The 24,541-nt window shown below is 44.8% G+C and overlaps 1 protein-coding gene across 1 annotated transcript in view; it reads left to right on the top strand.

The window, feature by feature from the left end:
* The window catches only part of MYO3A (myosin IIIA), a 128,874-nt gene that overhangs the window by 30,921 nt on the left and 73,412 nt on the right, over nt 1-24,541 (top strand). Inside the window, exons 5-8 of the mRNA XM_015414286.1 lie at nt 5,252-5,328; nt 8,265-8,410; nt 15,017-15,082; nt 16,107-16,262. Coding sequence (XP_015269772.1) covers nt 5,252-5,328; nt 8,265-8,410; nt 15,017-15,082; nt 16,107-16,262 — 445 coding nt within the window. The remainder of the gene's footprint in view (nt 1-5,251; nt 5,329-8,264; nt 8,411-15,016; nt 15,083-16,106; nt 16,263-24,541) is intronic.

Genomic DNA, 24,541 nt, shown 5'->3' with positions numbered 1-24,541 from the left:
AAAGCCAGAGTGAATGAAATTAGTTCAGAAGCATGTTCTGTCTTGGGTGGGGACACCATTTTATCCCCACAACAACCCTCTGAGATAGGTTGGGCCGAGAGTGTGTGACTGGCCAAAGGTCACCCAGCAAGCTTCTAGTGGCAGAGTGGAGATTTGAGAACCTGGGTTTCCCACATCCTCATCTGACACTTGAACCCCTACACCACGCTGGCAAGCATATTAGAAAATAAAAGTTAGGAGTCTCAAAATGGGCCACCAGCTTTAGGATGATTGTGGGAGTTCCATGGCCAAAATTGAAAGGCATGGGGAAATTCTGGCCCAAGTGAGTCAAACCACCACCAAACAATACTGTTTGCAGCTGAAGCTAAGGCTCTCTGTGGCAGGCATAACTCAGAAAATAAGGCTACATGTTTGAAAACTGGCCACCAACCCCAGAATGATGCTGAAAGTTACAGTACCAAAAACAAAGGGAACACCCTGAACAAGGTTATCTTCACAACAGACAACTTGTAATAAGAGAGCTTTTAAGCAACCTGTAATGTGCCAACCTAGCAGTTTGAAAGCAAGAAATTGCAAGTAGATAAATAGGTACCACTTCGGTGGGAAGGTAACAGCGTTCTGTGCACCTTGGTGTTTAGTCATGCCGGCCACATGACCATGGAAACGTCTTTGGACAGCGCTGGCTCTTCAGCTTTGAAACGGAGATGAGCACCGCAACCCTAGAGTCGGATTCGACTGGCTTTCGAGCAAGGGAACCTTTACCTTTACCTTTTTAATGTGTCTCTAATACTCAGATCCCCAACCCACTATGGAAGGCTGCTGGCTGACACATTCTTAGCCAGACCTACCTCACAAGGCTGTTGTGAGGATAAAATGTAGGACAGGAGAACAATGCAGCTTTGGGTCCCTATGAGAGGAGAAAGACTGGGTATGGTGTTTGTTATAAATCTAATTTTAATGATATTAAAAAGATGACATCATTTGTCATATAGCAAAGTAGCCTTTACAAAGGGTTATTAGATCTTCCACCAGCACAATAATTATTAACAACCCAATGCCTGAACTGGAAGTTATATGTTCTGTTCCAAATATATAACCACTAAAACAGGTTAATGTTCCATTATCATGCATGTAAAGGGTGGAGGAGGGGGGAAGCATCTTTTTACTACTTTGTTAGATCATGGGGAAATATTAATTCTTCCCCATTCTGTTCATAATGTTAACAAAGGTTTGCTACTGTACTACTCTTATGTACATTCTGTCACCAAGCAGGATAAGGATGAGTAGATCTTGAGACCAAGAAGTCAAAGTATGGGGGGGGGCGCAGAAAAATTAGGTGGAGGGAGATAGAAATGAATGAGAAAAGTGTGGAAAAGTGGGAGATAGATTAAGGAAAAGAGAAGGAAAGGTTATTTTACCTTGTTGCAACACCCTAACATGCTTTGTAAGATCTGGCTGAGCTGGGTGCAAGGAAAAGAAGAGATAAAAGCTAGACTATGATAGGAAATTACCTTGGTTAGCAGGTTGTAGGCCAACAGTATAGGTAAAGGTAAAGGTTTCCCTTGCTTGAAAGCCAGTCGAATTCGACTCTGGGGTTGCGGTGCTCATCTCTGTTTCCAAGCTGAAGAGTCAGCGCTGTCCGGAGACGTTTCCGTGGTCATGTGGCCGACATGACTAAACACCAAGGCGCACGGAATGCTGTTCCCACTGAAGTGGTACCTATTTATCTACTTGCAATTTCTTGCTTTTGAACTGCTAGGTTGGCAGGTGCTGAAATCAGAGACGGGAGCTCACTCTATCATATAGGACTTGGGTCTCCAACTACTGAACTACCAACCTTCCAGCCTGCAGTTCAGCGTCTTAACCACTTGAGCCACCGCAGCTCCTTAGGCCGACAGTATAGCAGCCATCAACTGGAGTTTCTTGTCTTGTTCCATTGCTGGATTAGTTGGTGGTTTAGCATGATCCGTTACGCAAGTTTACTTCAGTCTTCGAGAAAGGGAAGTCTAGCCAACACCAGAGTGCCTTTTACTGTGCTCAGACTTCCCTGTGTCCCTAGTGACTGCAGCCAGAACTGCATTAAAAATAAATGAAAAGACGTTTGGTTGGACTCAGCATAATGCTGGCTTCAAGGGCCCTCCAGCTGACTTGGGCCCCCCAAATTTTGTCCCCCCAGTCCCCCTTGTTGGCAGCCCTGGGTGAGGAAAAAGATGGACTCTTCTTGTCCTTCAGGCTCACCAGGAATGAGTGCCACTGCATGGGCATGACAAACAGCAATCAAACAGTTATGCAGAAGTACAGAAAGTAGTGGTTCTTCATTTGGTGGCCAGAATCCCAAAGTGGGGCCGTGCCTATCTTGCAGGCAGGTCATGGGACTGAGGTGGAGAGTACAGGAGGAAGAAGCTGGAAGTAGATGCTTTGGACCTGCTCATGTCCAGTGGCATGAAATGGAGAGCAGCTGCCACGTTCCCTCTTCCTCCCCTCCTTTGCCATGTGGCCAGCACTCATTTCCTTACAGGGGGGAGAGAGAGGTAAAGCCTGCCACCTGCCAAGCACAAGGTGAATGTTTTACATATAGGCTCTCTGATCAAGCCAGTCAACTCATGCTATGTTGTGTCCCTGAATTCTCAGCAACATCTCACTGTTGGATCCAACCAATTTCTCTGTTGATGAAAGAGGGAGGAGGGGTCCCCACTGTTCACCAAAAAAGGCTATCCTGGGGGCTGTGAATAGGGCTGCCAGCTCTGGGTTGGGAATAACCTGGAGATTTTGGGGATGGAGCCTGGGTAGGACAGGTTTTCAGTGGGGTATCGTGCCATAGAGTCCACCTTCCAAAGTGGCCATTTCCCCAAATGAACTGAGCTCTGTCTCCTGGAGATCAGTTGTAATCCCAGGAGATCTCCAGCCACCACCTGGAGGTTGGCAAACCTACCTGTGGAATGTGCATGTCTTTCTAAGTTTGGTAATTAAGGATCAATTGCACAATGACCACCAAAAAAGGCTATGCTGGGGGCTGTGAATAGGGCTGCCAACTCTGGGTTGGGAATAACCTGGAGATTTTGGGGATGGAGCCTGTGTAGGGCAGGTTTTCAGGTTTTCAGTGGGGTATCGTGCCATAGAGTCCACCTTCCAAAGTGGCCATTTCCCCAAATGAACTGATCTCTGTCTCCTGGAGATCAGTTGTAATCCCAGGAGATCTCCAGCCACCACCTGGAGGTTGGCAAACCTACCTGTGGAATGTGCATGTCTTTCTAAGTTTGGTAATTAAGGATCAATTGCACAATGCATAGTTGCAGATGATTGACTTATTTCTCCTTGTTACCTCTTTATCTGTGTCTGTTTCTTCCTGTAACCTGACATATGCCAATAAAGGTCTGTGTATGCATGTATGTACGTATGAATGTGCATGTCCAAAAGCCATGTGGGATGTAGACTGTAGGGAGAAGGAGAAACTCCCTGAAAATGTTGACTCAGTGTGTGACTGCAATAAAAAAGGCAAATGCTGTGCTGGGAATGATTAGGATGGGGATTGAAAACAAATCAGCCAATATCATAATGCCCCTGTATAAATCTATGGTGTTGCCTCATTTGGAATATTGTGCACAGTTCTGGTTACTGCATCTCAAAAAGATATTATAGCATTGGAAAAAGTGAAGAAAAGGGCAACTAAAATGATCAAGGGGATGGAACACCTTCCCTATAAAAAGGTTAGAGCTCTTCAGCTTGGAGAAATGACGACTGAGGGGTGACATGATAGAGGTTTACAAAATTATGCATGGGATAGACAAGGGGCGATTTCGCACTAGAGCTGCCTCACGGTTGTGCCTCCATTTGCCCCGACACAAATATGTCAATTTCACACCTGAAGCTGCGGGGCTGCATTTTGACTCGTGGCTTCGACCGATTTCCTCCGCAGTTTCGTGATCCTGGTTTTTGAAGATCACGAAACTGCAGAGGAAATCGGGTCAAATGCAGCCCTGCAGCCTCGGGTGTGAAATTGACAAATAGTGTCGGGGCAAACAGCAGTGCAACCGCGAGGCAGCTCTAGTGCAAAATCGCCCAAGGTAGAGAAAGAAGTACTTTCCCCACATTCTCACATGGGCACTCAATGAAATTAATAAGCAGTGGGTTTAGAACAGATAAAAGGAAGTACTTCTTCACCCAAAGAGTAACTAATATATGGAATTCACTGTTGGCAGGAAATGGTGGTGGCTACAAGCATAAACAGCTTGAAGAGGGGACTGGATAAACATGGAGTACGAGTCCTTCTGTAGCTATTAGCCACAAGGTATAGAGGGAATGCTATGCCTGGGGCAGTGATGCTTGGGGGGCAACAGTGGGAAGGCTTCTGGAGTTCTAGCCCCATTGATGGACCTCCTGATGGCACCTGGGTTTTGATCACTGTGACAGAGTGTTGGACTAGATGGGCCACTGGCCTGATCCAATATGGCATCTCTTATGTTCTTATGAGTAATGCCGAATGAAGAGGATGGCTGGATCCAACCAGTGTAGCAAGGATTCCCTGAAAATCAAATGTTGGATGTGCTTTTCTTAACAGTTTGCATTCCCTCATCTGTGATGTACGTATTTCTCATTCTAGAACAAATCTGGGACTTTATAGATGCTGTATGCTTGATGGTGGTTTTATCTTCCTTGTTTTTCTTTTTTTCCCCCCTTGCCTTTATTATTGATAGTACTTCGAACACAAGCAAGCTGTTGAAACTCCTGCTTTGTTTGTAAGGCTGGAATGGAATGAATGAATGAAAGAATGAATGGATGAATAATACATGAATCCTAGTATTGGCCCTGTTACTTTAAAAAGAATCCCACCAGTGTGTTTTCAAAAAGTGCATGGTGCCTTAAATAAAAGGGTAGTTTGCTTCTCTCAAATGCTCATTGTGGTTTCCTGCTGCTAAGAAAGGATGCAGAAAGACTATAATCACCCATCCCCCCCAAAAAAATGTGCAGTCAAGATTGCTTGTAAAAACTCTCATTTGGAACTAAATTCAAGCTTCTCTAAAGCCACCAGCAGGGAAGGAAATGCAGAATGTCATAGGAATATTTAGTAGCATCCATGGCGGAGTGTTGCTTGCTTGCTTGCTTTCAGAGAATCGCAAAAATGCTAAGAAAGCTTTTAAAGGGGAAATACCATGTTGGGGTGCCATCGTGAGATCATTAGAGTGATAACTTCTGCATGGTATTCTCTAAGTGTAACTGTTACATTGATGTCCAGTTGCCTGTTTCTCTTTAGGTGTATCTGCTCAGCTGACCAGTACTCGCCTTCGCCGGAATACGTCTGTAGGAACTCCCTTTTGGATGGCACCTGAGGTTAGATGAGACTCTATTAATTCCTGGTTTTAACTTGGTCTGTTTGTGCTTTCTCTTGCTAGCTTCTGCTTTCTTGAGTTCCTTCTGTTTTCAGAAGTTTTCAGAACTTTCTGCTGTGATGCTCTGAATCACTCTATCCATGGGATCGCTGTTGAGGTTGCTTTATGGGATTAAGGGATTATTGGGGGGGGGTATTTATTAGAGCACAAAAAATAACTCACACTGAAATTTCTCCAGATAGGCTTCCATTTTAATATGCTCTGAGATAGTAATTCTTTTTTAAAAATTCATGATATTACATGCATGGTAGAAAACAAGTAATGTATGCATTTTACTTGCTCAGGTAACTTTGTGCATGCGTTTTTCCTGTGTAAGGTTCCCTAAGGAAAAACTAAGTAAAACTAAGTGAAATATAGTAAGTTGAGTTCTCTGTATCCAACCCGTACCACACATGTAACAATCCCAAGGGATTCTATACAAGGCCAAAGCATACCAAGGCAGAAGGAGATCCCTGATGATGAGTACAAATTGTTGTCATTTATTGCCAGCTAATGGCCATGGGACTGTTAACTCAGAGGGACAGAGACATATTTAAATGCTCGCGTTTAGAAAAGTTTTCATGCCATATGCATTTGAGTTATGTGGGTGGATACTGGGACAGTACTGCCACACCACATTCCCTCTGAATCAAAACCTAGCATCTCGAGCCATTTCATGTCTTATGAGAAAAGATCAGTATTTTTTCTGTTATTCAAGTGTTGTCATTCTAAATGTAAAAATATGTATGTATATATATTTGTGCATCTTGTGGCATAATCATGGCTTGTCAGGAGATAGAGCTGTATTGCAGTGTAATATGAGCATAAGATATTGCTTTAGGGGTGTCTGTTTAAGGCAGGCATTCACAATGTGGTCCATCAGGCCTAACACAGAACTTCTACCAGGGGTGTGCAGGAGGTTTTTCTTGGTAGTTTTTGGCTTGGGTCTATTGGACCCCCAAAAAATGTTTTGGGATTTCTGGGGGGGAAACCCAGATCCCAGTATAGGTAAAGTATTCGGATCCTGGATTTTTTTGGAAATCCCAATTTTTTTCAGGTCCAGTAGACATGATCCAAAAAATACAAGGCCACAAAAAACAGCTGAGAGGCGGCTCAGCTGGAGCTCTTTTGGGCAGTCCCTTTAAACAGGACTGCCCAAAAGAGCTCACAAAGCAGCTGATCCTGCGGGGAGAACTCTCCCCACAAGCTCTGCTGGGGCTCTGTTGAGCACACCGGTCTAAACTGGACTGCACAACAGAGCCTGCAAAGGAGCTGATTCTGCAGGGAGAGCTCTCCCCACAGGCCCTGCTGGGGCTCTAGTGGGCAGCCTGGTTTAAACAGCACTGCCCAGCAGAGCCCACAAAACAGCTGATCCTGCAGAGAGAACTCGCACACTCGGCTGGGGCTCTCTTCAGCAGTTTGGTCGAACAGCCCAAAAGAGTCCCAGCTGAGCCAGTGGGGACAGTGCCCCCGGGCTGTTTTGTGGGCTGTCTTCTACAGTCCCTTTAAACCACCCCTGGACTGCAGAAGAAAGCCCAAAAAGAGCTGAGAGGTGGGCATAATCTGCTCCAGCCCATCAGCTGTTTTTCCAGGTTTGCCAGTAATTCACGAATGTACATTGGGATGCCAGAATGTACTCGAAAAATACCTATAAGGTGTTTTTCGGGTATATTTCCAGTCCGGGTAGACCCAAATGCACACCCCTAACACCTACCAGGTATTTGGGACCTGCCCATATTTTTGCATTTCAAGGCTGGCAATGCAAAGAGGTTGTTTATTGAACCAGATGAACCATCACGTGTGGTTGGTAGACTGAGTTCTGCTTGGCGAGTCACAGGTCATTCAGTCCAGGTTACTGAGGAGAAGGCAGGTAGTCTAGTGAACTCTCCATCAATTCCAATTAGACGTGTCCCGTTGCTGATGATTACTGTCCTTCAAAGCCTTCTCCAATGTTTTGTAGAGGATGGGTTACTCTTTCTAATGAACGTTAATGAGCACATTCCAGAGTACACAGGTAATGTCTGGGGGCCTTAGCCTGTGTAACCATCTGGCATGAATTACAGGTTCTTCTCATTTCCTGTTCCCAGGGTACCTGATTTGGATTGGGATCTCAGTGTTTGTGGAGAAAGAACTTCAGCCCCCCCCCCCTTTCCTCACCTGAAACAGCCCCACGGGGGAAGCTCTATGTGGTCTATTGCAGAAAACCAAGTGTCCAGAGAAACATATGGGTTTCCCCAGTGGGCCAGATAGCATTTGCCCTGAGTGTTTCAGGTTGGAAAAAAATGGTTTGGGGGAAGCTGAAGCCCCTTATCCATGCACCCCATTGCCCTGATCTGAATTGGGCGCCCTGTGTGTGAGAATGCAGAAGTACTTGCAGTTCACATCTGACTGTTAGGTTGAAGGCTCCGGAGCCTTCAATGAAGATCTTGATACTGAGTTGTTCTGTTGGGCCCAGTATCAGGGTCTTCATTGGGTTCTGAATCGCAATACCTTCCACTGTAGAAAGAAGCAATTTGAATTTCTTCATAAAATCTTTCATGCTTATGCAGATATTCTGTTACCATAGCAATAGCTATGGAACCATAGATGAGTTCTTCCTCTCTGGGTGTTGCTGGCACTGCAGTACATGAACAGGGTTTTATATATCTGCCTCTCTGCTGTTTTCTGCAGCATGGCAGTTATTCACAGACAGCATGGAGGGTCAAAATACAATTTAACTAGTTGCCCTTTTAGAATATTTCTGCTTCATGCTTTGTAGGTATAAAAAGCCTGAACTTATGACTCTTCTGGCTGCTGCACTGAGAAGCTTTAGAAATGTGTCAGACTTATACAATATGAATTATCTGGGCAGCTCTCCAATCAGACACTTTTTATTTTATGTATTTTTTGTGTTAATAGGTGATTGCCTGTGAGCAGCAGCTGGATAGTTCCTATGATGCCAGGTGTGATGCGTGGTCACTAGGTATCACCGCTATAGAGTTAGGGGATGGAGACCCACCCTTGGCTGATTTGCATCCTATGAGAGCCCTTTTCAAAATACCAAGGTATGGTCTCCGTGCACTTTTCTTGTGTCTTTAGTTGGGCAGGTGATTTCTTCTGTAGCCATGATAGTACTGGAAAACTGTACAGTTCTGTAAGTCTTTACAATGTATTAAGTAATTTTTTTGAACCAGTAAAGTGACATAGGTTGTTTTCTATCTGTACTGTAACTTTAGAGACGAAACAAGGTCTTGGATGCTCTGGAACCTATGTGAGAGCAAGAGCTTGTGCCCATGACAGTGTTCACTGATGTGGGACTCTATGATGTAAACTGTATCATATGTTTTCTAAATGCATGAAGGTACTTTTGTTGGTAATAGGTAGTTCTAAGGTGAGCCTTAGTTCTGGCTGCTAAATTAAAATTAGAATCCTAATTTTAGGCCACATTCCCTGCTTTGTTCAACAGGAGCAAATGGTTCAGTTGCCATAGGGATGCCTCTTGATATGGATCCATCATGCTACAACTGTAATGTCTGAAACACTTTCCTCTCCACTGTCCTGTAGAACATACTGATGCCACTAGTACATGCACCTAGTACTTGGTGATAGTTCCAGAATTCTGTGCCAAATTCACAATACCTGGCCAATTGAATTCTCTGTTTGTTCTTATCCTACCATGCTGCCAACACCTGGAGAAGTTTTTCTTTCTGTCTTGGGTAACCTGCCACCACCACCTGACCTTTGTAAGGAATTGCCCACTGGGAGGGTCAGGTCTCCCAGCTTCCCTTCCAAGGTCTGAGGCCTTGCCTATGTGTCTCCCGCTGCCCAGCACCTGGTCACCACAGGGACAGTTTACTGCCTTGTGCATCCTTGGAGGAATAGCCACTTACCAACTACCTGCCTTCCTCCTGGCGCTCCTTTTTAAAGAGTGTGTTTGACAGTGGAGGTCTGTGTGGTACAGAGAACTACTTCCAGCATAAAGAATTAGAAAGTATTTATTTAAAAAAAGAAACTGTTTACAAGCATACTTTTAGCACAGCACCCAACTGAACAACGGATTGAAAGGAAATGGGTAAAACACAATTCCTCTGTCCCTCACTCTGTACATACCCTATCAGATGTTAACATATAGGACAAGCTTCTTATCTTAGGAACACCGTATCAGATGTTCATATAGGACAAGCTTCTTATCTTAGGAAGTTCCATTACCTTGATGCTTCCTTCAGCTGACCAGGCTACCACATGGCTAATGGCCTCCTCCTCCAGACCTCAGTTCTGTCTGCTCTGATGGACTCAGCACCAACGAGGCCTTCCTTCTTGCTCCCAGGAGTTTTATTTTCTCCCTTTCCCCTCCCACTGACCCAGTCAGATCAGAGAAGCTTTACCTGAAGTTTCCAGAAATTTCCTTCCTGAAGTCTCTCTAATATTTAATTCCTCAAAATCTATGTTTCCTGCTTGGGGGCTGGACGGGGGGACTTGACCATCTAGGGCTGCCAAATGCCCCCGGGGGGGCGGAATTCCCCCCGCTTTTGAGCCCTGATTTCCGCTCCCATGGAATCGGGGCCCGGGGAAACCCCACCCCTGCGTGCGCGTCACCCAGAAGTGACAAAGAGTTTTCCCCTCAAATGGCGTGGCCCCGCCCCCAGCGTGCGACATCACTTCCAGGTGACGCGTGCACGCTACGCACGCGCGCACGCCTAAGACGCCGGCTGGGAGCCCCCTGCTCCCGGCCAAAAACCATTTGGCAACCCTATGACCATCCCATTGTCTAGCCCTATTAGCATTTGTATGAAGGTGGGCTGAGCTAAGTCTGGAAAGCAATTGAAGCGACCTAACTTCCTTTCCTGCCTGTTCTCTGCCCGGGGGGGGACGGGACTTTTAAAACTCAGAGTGAAGGTTTTGCTCATTTCAAACCTCCGAAGAAAAAATGCATTTCTTCACATGCTGAAAATCAGGTTTAGAATCTGGGAAATGGACTAAAAGTTGTTTCTGTGGTATACAACAGTAGTGGGCTCCCAGCTTTTGTGAGTACTACTTTATTTATTAATGACCAATATTTATATGGTTGTCTTTCTCCTGACTGACTCAGAACTCTGGACACAGTGGGGAAAATATTCCCTTAGACCCAGGTTCAGAGCGCACCGTTAGCTTTGCAGAATAATTCTCTTTCGCAGCCTTGCTGTAAAACCAAGAAGGCTGTGCCCCCACCTCTCCTGAAAGGGTGTTCTACAGACATGGGGCAGCCACTGGAAAAGCCCAAGCCCAGACTGTTGCAGGGTTCTCTTGAAACCGAGGGGACCAAGACAGGAGACCGTGCTTTCCCTTCCATTCTGTAATTTAGGGAGAAATGCAAGTCAGATAATTATAGAACAAGGTTTGACTGAATGTTGGTTTTGTACTGGCTCCTTTGGCATAGGGTAATGTTTTAATTATTTGCTCTATATGGAATTTTTGCAGTTGGAAGCCACTTGGAGCTTTTAGGGAAAGCCACATGGAAATATATTAAGTAAATCAATACATACTTTTATTTTCAGGTGCTAAAAGGGTAATATGACATTAAATAATAGCGGTTTTTGTCCTTTTTTAAGTGGAAGCATGGGCTGTTGAAATGCAAGTAACGCAGCACTCCAAGAATGGCAGTTGCGAGGGTGGATCCGGTGTAATTTGTGTATGGAACAGAAGCATTTTCATTTTCACAGGTTTTGCTTCTTTCCATTTGTAGCGATGTTGTATGGGGGAAATGGAGTCTACTTTGAAGGGTAATGGTCTGTTCAAAACCTCTTGTTCAGATTTAGCTATGGTGAAGCAGAAACATTACTTACATCAACAGAAAGAAAGACAGCCAGTGTGGTGCAGTGACAAGCAGGTGGAGTTTAGATTTGGGGGCAACAGGGTCAAATTGCCACTCAGTTATGAAACTCCCTGGGTGGCCAGAGACAAATTGCTGTCCTGCAGCCTAGCTTGTACCATGTGGCTGTGGAGAGACAAAAATACTATTCTGCCATGTACTGTACAAATGATAAGGAAATGAAATATAACTGTTGGTTAAAGGATTGTTGCAGTGCTCTGACATCTACCTTGTATAAACTGGCAACAATATAATCCTGCGCTTCCATCTCCTTCCCTATTCCATTCAAATGTGCCAGTGCTTCTCAAAAAGCCATTCTTCAATACATCCTCCATCTCAAGCAGTATGAATTCACTTTCACATGAGGAGAAACTTCCTAGCCATAAGGACAGCTTGACATGGACCCAGGAGGGTGGTGGGCTGGAGGTTTGCAAGCAGAAGCTGGACAGCCAACTGTTGGGAATACTGCCCATTGGGCTTCTTGTGTTGAGCAAGAATTGGACTTAGATGGCCTTCAAGGCTCTTCAGACTCTCTACCACCACCCAATTTGTCCTTCCTCCCTTAGCCTCAAAATGCCTGGAATGTGCTGCTTACTCCTGCTATCTTGACTTTCCTTTCTTTGCCTTCTCCAGTCTGTTACCCAAGGCCCACTGAACCGGAAGTCACGAAAGTCACTGATGATTGCACGTGTGCCAAATCCAAAAGTCCCAGCTCATTCCTTGCATTCAACATCTCTGCTTCTTTTCACACCCTAGGTTTCTGTGGCTCTGTCCTCAGCTGTTCTCTTCTTAGCCATATAATTTCTCATGCATGGTTCCCACAAGGGAAGCCATTTCCTTGCTTTTCCTCTGCCAGTGAGGGTCTGTTCTTAGTACTCAGCTATTTTATTTCTACCCTGGCTGACTTCATCAAACTCTATGACTTTCAACTACCACCTATATGCTGTTGGTGATGATGGTAGTGGTGGAAAGAGGTTTCAAGTTGCAGCTAACTTCTGGTAGCCTTATAGGGTTTGCCTGCCTCTGAGTAGCAACCCTGGACTTCTTGGTAGTGTTCCATCCAAGGACTAACCAGGCCTGACCTTGATGATATGCAGCTATTGTCTTCATCCAGTCATGCCTCTCCAGTTGCCATTCCACTTGGATATATCATTGACAGCACAAACTCAACATGTCCAGTACTGAGTCTCATCTCTCCTCCATTGTACCCTCTATATCCATTGGCAATGTCACCATCATTCTGTAGAACAGGCATGAGTCTTGGGCTTTTTCTTTGACTTTTCTCTCTCTCTTGCTCCCCAAATTCAGTTTGCTGCTAAGTCATACCACTTTTCTCTTTATAATATTGCAAAAATATGACCCTTCCTTTCTGTTTCCTTGGTGAGAACTCGGATACAAGCTCTGGTCTGCTCTTACCTTGACTACTGTAACCTTCCCTTGTCTGGATTTCCATTGTTCCACCTCAGCACCATCAGCTCTATCCAGCACCATCATCACAAAATAATTCTCCTTTCCCAGACCACATGATGCCATTCTTTAATTCCTTATACTGGTTTCCTGCTCTTTCCTGGATCTAGCACAAACTCTTTATTCTTTCTGTTCTCATGTCCTGGTATATCTGTGCTTATGATGTTCCCTAACCCTCTAGTAATGCTGTTTGAAGACCTCCTTTTCACTCAAATAATGCTGCCTCGTGTACCTGGAACTGCCTCCCAAGAATATCTGCATAGTGCCTACATTCTCTCTGCCTTCAGTCTAACTCCTCAAAACCCACCTGTTCTGTAAAGCCCTTTGGACAACCCTTTAGTTCCCATTCCCTATTGAAACTAAGCCCAGGAATAAAAAAAATTATATACATTTCCTTTATGTGAAATAGCTTTGGTATATTTTATATTTGTTTTCCATACTTTGGACTATTGATCTAATTCAATATTATGTCCTAAATTTTGTGCCCATCTAATCATTGAACATTGAACCACCTCATCTTGTGTTTTCATTTCTAATAACATTACAGTTTTTTAAGAAGCTTTTCGTCAATGTACAACAGTACTTTATCTAGTTCTACAGCCTTTTCATAAAAAACGATTTGTTTATCCTTAACATATATATCACGCCAGACAGACTAGCAAAATTTTATCCTAATATGTCAAATGATTGTTGGAAACGTAAACAAAATGTTGGATCTTTTTTCATATATGGTGGACATGCGATAAAAGTAAAAAGTATTGGGTTTGGATACATGAGATGTTACAAAAAATATTAGAAACAAATATACCTTTTGTACCAGAATTGTATTTATTGAATATGATGCCAGACGTTATAAAAAACTGGATGCTTATATGATCATACATGTGGTAATCACTGCTAGAATCCTGTACGCTAAACATTGGAGAAAAGAAGAAATGCCATCAAAAGAATAAATAATTTATAAACTTTTAGAAACGGCTGAGATGGACAAATTAACTTTGCTATTACAAGGCAAGAGAGAAGATATTTTGAAGAAAACATGGTCAACACTCTATAAATGGATTGAGTGGTACCTTAAGTGACTCATGTTATAACCATTAGAAAGTACAAATAGGAATAGGAATTTCAGTTAGTATGTCTATATATAAAGTAATAGAATAGGTACAAAACAATTACTGCTGTATAAAAAGGGAAACCTTAAGCACAATTAATGGAATGTACTCCTGCTCAATGTTTTATTTGTTTTGTTTGTTTTTGTGTGTTGGTGTTGGTATTATGTGTTGAAAAATAATAAAACTTTTTTTTTTTAAGAAACTAAGCCCAGGAATGAAGTGAACTGTGATGGACTGCAAAGGAAAGACTAAATTGAGAAAGACTCTTTTCCCTCCACATCAGCTGTTTATTTTCTCTCTCAGCTGATGTTGGCCAATCAGAGAGCTAGTAGAGCAGCCAATCACATGAGCTCTTCTCTCCAGGGAAGATTAACTCATGAACTCCCTGAGTCTCTGACACAAGCAGCATTTTAAAAAATCCTGCTTTCCTTTGCAGTCCATCACATGAACATAGTCTTCTCCAGTCTGCCCACCCTTTTGATTTTTCCCTGTCTCATGTTTTAGATTATAAATTTCTTGGGGCAGGGACCTGGCTTCTTGTACTCTGTAAAGCATTGTGTGCATTCAGTAACAATAACAAAATTGATATTTAATGATTCAGTAAGACCAGGATTTGGGATGTATGATAATGCATGATTTGGAAATGATGCGACTAGCAGTCCTATTCTAGTGGGAGTTCAGTCATATGCTTTCATCTCATGGCAAATTTTTCATGTCTCTGAGTACAGAATAAATTCCATATTGTTCGGCTATAGAGAGCTCTTTTCTGGATAGCTTGAATCGGGGTTATGTGAGTTACACAGATAAAATCATTGCATTTAGTCCTGACAATATTAGCAGATCCAAAGGATTGTAAAGGCTATGCCATACAGGGCTTGCGAGGAACTTGTCATCATATTGCATAGATAATGATGAATAGCTCATTAGTCGTATCATTTAGTTGACATACTGGAAAATTACAGCTGCACTTGACTGATTTGCTAGAGATTTTAAAATCCTCTTTCTTTCGGGAAGCCGTTCAACATCCAGACATCACTGGCACGCTATACTTTTCTAAACAATGCTCCTTTGAAACCGAGATGAACTCAGTTGTGCTTTGGTGACTCATCTAAAAAACCTGACTTCTTTCAGTCTTTTTGTTGTTGATAAGACTCATTGCTTAACCTGACTTCTTTCAGTCTTTTTGTTGTTGTGGTGGTTGTTCAATATACACACTAACCTATTGTCGTGCCATTATTATGCAGAAACCCACCTCCGACCTTACGGCAGCCGGAGCTGTGGTCACCTGAATTCAATGACTTTATCAGCAAGTGAGTGACAAAAAAGCCATTTACAAGCAAATCAATGTATGAATGCACATTAGCACAGTTAAAACTCTGTAATCTTGTTTATTCTAAAGCATTCAGATGTTCAGATAAGACAGTACCATATTTCCAACAAAGGGAGTCCTAGCCAGAAAATGCAAAGGAATTTCTAGTATGTAACTGTTATGGATAAAAGAATTGCTTAAATGTTTTTATTGGATCTATTATTTATTATATCCACGTTGCATGCATAATACTCATCACTGTCATCAGAGATGTAACAGGGGACTTAACATGGGCAGGGATTAGGGTCACTATTCCCCAGTGGGGACAGGGAATCCTCTGCTTTCACATAGGCTCCTGCTGACTGGCAGCCAGCTGGCCAGTGGGAGGAAATCCCCCCCCCAAACAGCGGCATTTTGTGTGATACACTGATGTCACCCAGAAGTGACATAGGTGCATCAGTGATGTTGGAGGATTGATGCTCTGGTTTTTGGGAAAAGCTCTATGGTTTGAGGGCGATTTTACTGTAGGGTTTTGCCCCCAAAACAAAGCATCGTCACTGGTGTGCCTACATCACTCCCGGGTGACTTCCCCACCCACTCCTAGAATGCCCCCCTGGCAACCTGGCAACCCTAGCAGGGACAGAATGGTGTCCCCGTGGCCATGAGGTATATTCCCCAATGTTGGGGGGGGGGGACATGCCTCTTCTTTAGAAGTGGAGAAGAGGGGAAAGTGAGAGGCAGTAGATAATGCATATTTATCCAGTACCACATTCCTCCTCCCAATCTCTAAGTATCTGGTGTATTTATATATGTGCACAAGTCAGTAAAGGGTCTGACTCGGTATAAAGCAGCTTCATGTGTTCAATGTGAACCCCTGGAGGGGGAGTGGACAGTGGAGAATGTTCTCCATTACTCCAGATCTTGTGCTTGTTCCATTCACCACCTGGCTTTAGGCTTATTCTCTGTCTTCACCCATCTTTGGTTACACCAAGTTTTGTTGTTGTTGTTGTTATCTGCCAGTGCAGGTGCTTGACCAAAGATTATGAGAAACGCCCAACAGTGAGTGACCTGTTGCAGCACGAGTTTGTGAAGCAGGTCGAGGGGAAGGAGAACATCCTGCAAATGCAGCTGATGGAATTCATTGATGTTCATCAGCAAATGGGAGTCACAGAAAAAGCAAGGTACTCTCCTCCTCCCTGCATGTAGCAAAAAGGGCATTTACAAAATGGTTTAATTTATTCTATTAAAATGTCTTGTAGAGATGTAGAATGCACACTGCCTGATAGATGCTTCTTTAGGATCTTGGTTTTTTTTCTGGTGCCCCAATATGAGTATAGCTTTGGTCCGAGCCTTGCCCAAGTTTGGGCTAGCCTAGCAAACCATTCCCTGCCCTCTGAATCAATATGGTTCTGAATGCCAACCCCACCATCACTCAAACTAGCGGTCACATTGGATCTTGCAACTCGGTTACCTTAGAGCAGCCCCCAGTGTGACGCCCATGGCATGATGATGTCCACCAGAACTTCCCTTGGGACCCACCAAGCTTTTCAGAAAGTGGACAGGGCCATTGTAAGGCTTGTGATTGGCTGCCGTCACTCGAATTAAAGGATTTTCTACTGGAGGATCAGAAGGACTGGTAAGCACCTGGGCTTTCCTTAGTCAATATGTAGTTCCATTCCCCCTTTAGGCTTTCAGTCTTCCTAGGATTGAAGTATTCCGTTTGGCTCCACCCCCTATGGCAGTCATTTTGAGGTAGTGCTCACCTCCTCACCTAGTGCTCACCTCCTCTAAAAATTCCTGTTGCCCACGGGCCCCAAAAAGTTGAGGATCCCTGCCTTAGATGAATCTCAGTGTCTAGAAAAGAATGGATGTAGTATTTCTAAGGTTTCAAAAATGAACTCCTCTAAAAATTTCTGTTGCCCACGGGCCCCAAAAAGTTGAGGATCCCTGCCTTAGATGAATCTCAGTGTCTAGAAAAGAATGGATGTAGTATTTCTAAGGTTTCAAAAATGTTAATGTTTGAACATGCATACCGTGAAAAGGTGTGCTGTCATTTGACTCAATCAGGAACTGGTTTCATTGTCTCTTGTGAAAGAGATTTTTGTTGGGACCAAGCCAACCCTGGACATACTGTGTTCTTCCAAGCCAAATGCATCCCATCAGCCATTTATTGTGACTTGTCAGGTGGTACTTTCATCCCCTGTTTTGCAGTTCCCTACTGGGCAGCCATGGCTAGTGAGCTGTCTTCATCTTGGTCACAAATCTGGGCTAAGCCATCATACATAGGAAGCTTGCTAGTATACAGAACGAGTCCTGTTCATGGGAAAGGGAGCAGGCTATAAATCTGATAAAGAAAGCGATAAATCAAAGAGGCAGTTACTTTGCATGTGAAAGAAAATATATGGCCAGAAATATGTGGACTTTATGTAGCAGGATCATTTCGTTATTGTACCAAGGGGTATTTAGCAATGTAATCTGTGCGTCATCAAGCACCCAGAATCAAGCAGCCATTGTAGGAATTACCAAAAGTGTTTTGGCTCAGTGTCAGGATTTCTGAAACAGCTTCATCAAAGTAACGTGCTGGATGTGAAGCTTATTGGATGGTTAGCATTGATGTAATTCTGCCTTGCTTCAAGGTAAAGGATAATAGATTCTTTTTAACAAATGAAACATAGGATTTACAAGGGAGGGAGGGTTTTTTTGACACTATCAATTGTTAATGTCACTTTCCCCCCATAGCAAATGAGCTGCATAGAGAAATCTTATTAAAATCAGTCGCATTTTTTTTCGTATTGATATTTGTGGCAGCTTAATGTCTTTTTGCAGTCTGCCAGTGAGATCGGAGTGGGGGGATATGCTTTGTTCTTTTTATAGTCTGCAATTTATCTCATAAGGATGATTATGTGCATTCCCAGAAATGAAATCTCTGGCCAGTGTGGCGGAAGAGCCCTTTAAGATTTCTACGGAGTCCTTGCAGAAAGAAGGCCATGCTGGGTCATTGGCCGGGTGATAAGGAGCAAGCCAAGTGGTTAAGGCAGGAGTTCAAGCTAGTCAGTTAAGTTCATGTGAGCAACAAGCTTGAGGGCCTTTCTAAACAACACCCTCTGCCTGCCATAGAGGCCATGTTGCTATTTTTGTGTTACAGAAGATTTAAATATCTGTCTTTCCTCCAGGATTCAGAGGTGTGTCATTTTTTCCAACAGATACCACAGTATTTTCTCCTTGGTCATATGTTTTTCCACCATCCCTTTGCCATGGCTAGTGTAGTACTAATAGTAATAGTACTAGCAGTAGTACTAGGGTGCTACTGGAAACCAGTGGAAAAGAGAGGGATTGGGCATGCAGGGGAATGACATCTTTCTGACAGTGCAGGGTCACTTCATTGAATAACCAGAAGTGACATGGCATGTATGTGACACTCTAGGATTTGGAAGTAACATCACTCTCTAGCAATCCCCCCCCTTGCTGCCCTGATGAGTGGAGGCAGGCAATGGAGAAGGGAGGACAGGAGGTCTTTCAGTGGGAGATCTGGTCTCCCTTAGCAGAACTAGCAGTAGTGCTGGTAGCAGTGGCAGTAAATTTATGATGAAGCCTAAAATCCAGGCACTGTCAAAGTATTACATTAAAAAGAACAAACTCTGCCCCCAGGGTTAAAAGGCATAGTCATGAATGGTGTGTGGAATTGTACAAGTGTGACAAGTGATTATTGGACATTCCAAGCGATTGTGCTGGAGATGAGCAAAAACAGTCATCCCTTCCCATTTTGCAAACTTTTAAAAAGAGGAAGTTGACTACCCTCCTCCTACCACAATACCCATCTATTCACGAACCTTTAGAAAAAACAGGGCTTTAAAGTTTGTGCAGCCCCTTCCCCTCCAGCACTGGAATGCACACAGCCTGTGCTTTAAAAAGAGGTGGTGTGAACTGTAAAATCCTGCTCTGTACAGCAAATTTAACTTCTGTGCGTCTTTGCTTATTTGTATAACTTTGGTAGGCATGGGGAGGAATGTGGACTCACATACAAGAAGAACATTTCTCCTGCTCTGTTTTTGCAATTCTGCTTCTAAACTACTTTTGGCACTTGATTTCTCCAGACACTGCACACTTTGAGGTCATTTTTCACAGCCCCAAGGGCTAATGTTTGCTTTTTGTCCCAGCAAAAGCTGGACACACTGATTGCTGCCACCCATTATCAAATACTGCACCTCTGACATAGAATTGTGCCTTCAATTTATGTTTGAGGTGGCCTGTAATTCCTCTTGTAGCAGCAGTCTGTATTTGCACTACTCAGCCTAGCATGTTCTCATCACCCTCTGGGTTATGTGTGCAGAACAGAACTACGTGTCCCTCTCCTCTTTGAGCTGAGGTCATAATTCTGTAAGGAACACCTGGCTTTATTTTGTAGCTTGATTCAGGTAGCGCTTGCCATGCTAAGCCCAGTCTTTTGATGTTCAATGTGTCTCCAAAAGGTTCCTTTGTGTTTCACAACACCCCCTTCCATTCCCTTCTCCACAGATCACCCATAAAGGACAGTTTTGCCTGCCCTAACATGCTCCAGTGCATAGCAATTAGGTGACTCAAAGTGACACTCAAGCAGGGGTTATTCCATCAAGCATTATCTGGCAAGATCATCTTGTCTCCTGTTGTCTCATCTGCTTATTTGTGTTTGCCAATCCAGGAAGAAGTGTAGCAAAGCTTGTGGTTTTGTATCTCATCCATTTAGCTTGCAACAATGATTTTTTACACTGACAGTGAGACACAGACACACACACAAAGCCAACAATACAGGCATTGGATGGATGTCATAGGAAGACCTTGAGAAATGCTGTAGCACATAGAAATCATGTTGTTCAGTGAAAAGTTACAGGGGCAGAAAACCAGAATAGTGTGTGAAGTTAGATTATCAGACTAGGACAGGGCAAACCCCTGCTCAGGTCCTAACTATTGTTAAAGTGTTCTTGGATCATTTCTGGATCTGCCACAGGGAATTTCAGTTAGAAGTAAACAGCAAATACTCTGTTGGGAACTCAGTTCAAGCACAGAGGGGATTTGGATTGGGTTTGCAGGACAAGGGTTCTTGAGCCCTCCTCCCAGGGCCGGCTCGCCCGCTAGGCGAACTAGGCCTTCGTCTAGAGCGCAAGCTGGCCGTTAGGGCGCGGGATGAGAGGCAGGGATGGCCGCCGGCACGCCTGGCCAGCGAGGGAGGCAGTGGTGCCGCGCAGCCCGCAGGAGTGCCCTCCATTGAGCCAGGCGCTGTGGCCTACAGCGACACCAGCAGCAGCTGGGAGGAGCGCCGGGGCTGGGAGGAGCCCTGCCAGCTGCAGGAGGAGGACGCGTGGCGGTGGCGGCAGGGTGCGGCGCTGTAGCTGGCCAGTGGAGGAGCAAGCAAGGGGGCGGAGGTGGAGGCAGGGGCAGCCGCCGGCACGCCCGGCCAGCGAGGGAGGCAGTGGTGCTGCGCAGCCCACAGGAGCACCCTCCATTGAGCCAGGCGCCACAGCCCGTGGCGACACCAGCAGCTCTGCCGGCTGCAGGAGGAGGACGTGCGGCAGCAGCATGGGCAGGGCGCGGCGCTGTAGCTGGCCGGCGGAGGAGCAAGCAAGGGGGCGAAGGGGCGGCTGCAGTGGGGAGCGCCCACCGACTTTGCTAGGATGGCTTCCAGGCCCCACCGGGAGTTTGGCATCTGCGCTCGCCTAGAGCGCAGGACAACCTCGGGCCGGCCCTGCCTCCTCCCATGTTGTTTTCCCTACCTGAGATGATTGCAGGGTGGCAAATCCTGGGCTGCTTCAGACTGGGAAAACGGTGCAGTGCTGTAGGCCCAATCCAAATTGGGACCCGCGTATTCCTGGAAATCAGTTTCCCAGAAGGCAGTGCACAGTTCACATCTGATTGAAAGTAATCAAGGTAGACCCATCAGTGTTCCCTCTAAGACAATCCAAATTGGGACCCGCGTATTCCTGGAAATCAGTTTCCCAGAAGGCAGTGCACAGTTCACATCTGATTGAAAGTAATCAAGGTAGACCCATCAGTGTTCCCTCTAAGACGAATTAGTGTGAGCTAGCTCACAGTTTTTTTTGCCTCTGGGTCACACATTTTTGTCTTAGCTCAGAAAGGGTGGCTCCAGAGCAAACTAATTTATGCAGTAGCCAAATCACTCGCTCACAACTCTAGTGCCAGTAGCTCACAAAGTAGATTTTTTGCTCACAAGACCCCACAGCTTAGAGGGAGCATTGGACCCAGTCATGATCAGGTAATGGTAATTGGGCTCTTGATCATGAAGCTTATGTGGTAATACTGGGCCAGGCACTCACTTTCAGCCTACCTCATAGTGAATCATGCCATTCTTCATGCTGTTCTGGGAGCCATCAAAAATTACTTCTCTGCACTTTGACAATTGGGCCTAAAGAACTCTGGCTGCCTCATTTTGCTTTGATGGAAAGGAGCTGGGGAGGAGAGAAACTGAGCAGAAACAATAATTGTTTTGAGTCATTTTGTTTTCAGTACAGGTTTCATGAAACAGCCTGTCAGGCTGTGCATGGCAGTCAAACTGGAGTTCTGTTGTAAATATTAATATTAGTTTCATAGAATGAAATGGGGTGTGTGGGGGGTCTGTTGGTGTGTTGTGCCTACAATGCCCAGGAGCATAATGGTACAAGGAGCTTTATCCACTAATGTCAACTGAGAGACATTCTCTTGGGGCTAAAGCAGCAAAGCAGCACTGCTTCCCTGGAGGGCATCTGTGCCCTTTGACAATAAAGCAGGCAGAATGTTTTTGAGCTGTGCTCAGATCTGTCTTTTCCATGCAGATTGTATGGCAGTGAATATCAGGGCTTCCATAAACCAATCTTCATGGAGAGTTGGTAGATTTCCCTCAAAAGGTTTTATGCTTCTGTGTGACTATAAGAGAAGTGCCAGTGGGCCTAGCAAGGAATGGAACTCAGGGATGAATCTTGCTGATCTTTTCTGTCAATGATGTCCAGTCACCTTATTACTCTGTCTGGGAAGGTGTCCATTCTCAGAGGTCCTGCTCATTTTGACTCCATTTTGCGGCAGTCCCCATATGGCTTCTATTTACCATGCTACTGAAGTTTTTTTAAAAAAAATCAGTACTTTTTTTTTTAAGCCCTTGAAAAGACTTTCAGTAGCATGGGAAATGGCAGCCGTGAAGGGCCGATGGCAGGAAATTATGCAGAAAACTCCCATGGGAACCCCCCCTGCCAGTGTGGATGCCTCTGCATTTGCAACAACAATGAAAACATCAGGGAGCAGCATCCTTGAGTGTGGAAGCAGCTTGAGAGTCTTGGCTTCTTTCCCCCCTTCCAGACTTTATCACTTACAAAACTTGTAGGCTTCATGTGATTATCAGAGCAACACTTCTCTGTATTCAGCAACGTGACAGAAATTTCATAGACCGTAATTATTTAACACCAGAAATGGGAAATGATGATTTGATGCAAGGTCTTTGACTTCTCCTTGGGTGATGGGGAAAGCATGCAGTGAGAGAGGGCAAGCTGTCAGTTCATACATCTGTCATTCCTGGATGGCGTGGATATTTGCAGATTTCTTCAAGGTCACCCTGTAGATAGGGCAGGCGTAGGAAAGAAGATGACCTTCCTGTACTGCTTTGCCAAACAAATTATCTCCAAAATATAGATTTGTTTAAAAGGCAGGCATAATTTGCCCTTACAAATCACCCACAGCCCAATTCAAATGCTTTACAGTGTCAGCAAAGACATGCTTTGGATGCAGAGCTCTTCCGGCCAGTGCCACAAACCATGACCTTTATGTGAGACTGAAATTGCCCGGCAGCCTTTTGCGTGTTATTGGTGTGAATGTGTTAGATTTTGCTCTTGTGAAACTGAAGGGCAAAGGACTAACAGAAAGGGTGTGTGTATAAAAGGACAACAGTAGGTCTCCCAATTGGTCAGACCATTGAGCAAGCCAGATGGGGTATCCTGCAAGGGGTGGGGATCCCCAGAGATAAGCATACATATTGAAGACTCAGTCAAAACAATGCTCATTCTTGGACTCGAGCGGGTCTGTCTGAGTGTTTTTCTCATTAACTGCTTGGGAACAGAAATAGGCACTATATTAATTTTGACTATAGGTCAATTTTACCATGAGACCTATGCACAATTGGTAAGTTAGTGTCTGCCAAGCTCACGAAGGGGGAATATGCTTAGCCCATGTTAACTGCATGCAAAAATAGCATGTAAATTACCCTAAATCCTCTAGGATTATGAGATCCTGGTGTGGCAGCCTGTGCTGACCAATTTGTTGACCAGAGGCTGGAGGCGGGAAGGGGAGAGAGAAAGGCCAGTGTCCTGAGCTGCCTTTGAAGGTACATCGCTCCTTCTAATTGTGAACCTGGCAGGTGTGTGGATCAGCTGAGCAGAGAGATGAGGCCACCTGGGGACACGGTACTGATTTCTGAATACTCAGGAAAATCCCCAGCTGTGCAGAAAAAAAATATTCATTTGTAAATTAGAGACAAAAAAAAAACACCCAACCGCTCAGCATGACTGGGTAGTCCCACTGCCCTGTAGGAACCATGGGACATTAAAGGCAATTGAAAAGAAAGAGAAAGGAAAATGAGATGGGTTGCCAACCTCCAGATGGGGCCTGCAGTCCTCCCAGAATTGCGGCTGATCTTCAGACTACAGATGTCAGTTTCGCTGGAGAAAGTGGCAGATTTGGAGGGTGCACTCCATGGCATCAGGGCTGGCTCACTCACTAGGCGATCGCCTAGAGCGAGCTGGCCCTTAGGGGCGCCAAACTGCACCCGGCCCCGTACTCTGGGAGTTTCTTGATTATTTGTGTTTTTCATTCTTCCTAAAATGCATTTATTTTTGAAAAATCGTTGGGGGTGGGGGGGGGGGGGGGCGCCAGAAGGGATCCTCGCCTAGGGTGCAAAATAAGCTGGGGCCGGCCCTGCATGGCATCCCATCCCCGCTGAACTCCTCCCCCTCTCCACACTCTACTCTCTACTCTCTACCCCAAAATCTCAGGAATTTCCCAACTCAGAGTTGGTAACCCTAGTTTGGCCTGCCTGAGTCCCTAATATCTGAGTGTGGCAAGAAACTGAATGTGTGGGGTTGTGGGATGGGGAACTGGTTTACATCTCTGGCCTGGGTACTTTTGGCTCCAAATCCTCCCCCCCTCAGTCCCAGATTCTACATGCTTTGAAAGACTCTGATCCCTTTGAAGCTGAGTGTCTGGGGTGCAGCATTCATTCAGATCAGAGTAACAGTCCTCCCTCCAGCCTAACTAATCATCTCCAGGAGTCTGAGGGGAAGGGATGGATGTGTCTATCACATTTTTGCCTCAGCCTTCATCCAAGGAGCTCGGGACAGTAATTTATTTATTTAGTTCAATTTATATCCCGCCCTCCCCGCCAGGCAGGCTCAGGGCAACTTACATTGATTTCTGATTTCTCTCCTCCTCCTCTACCTTATGAGGTAGG

This window comes from Gekko japonicus, unplaced genomic scaffold (genome assembly GCF_001447785.1).
Source record: "Gekko japonicus isolate JY-2015 unplaced genomic scaffold, Gekko_japonicus_V1.1 scaffold80, whole genome shotgun sequence".
NCBI classification, from domain to species: Eukaryota; Metazoa; Chordata; class Lepidosauria; order Squamata; family Gekkonidae; genus Gekko; species Gekko japonicus.
Note: the sequence above shows the minus strand (reverse complement) of the source record. Positions and strands in the feature narration are given on the sequence as shown.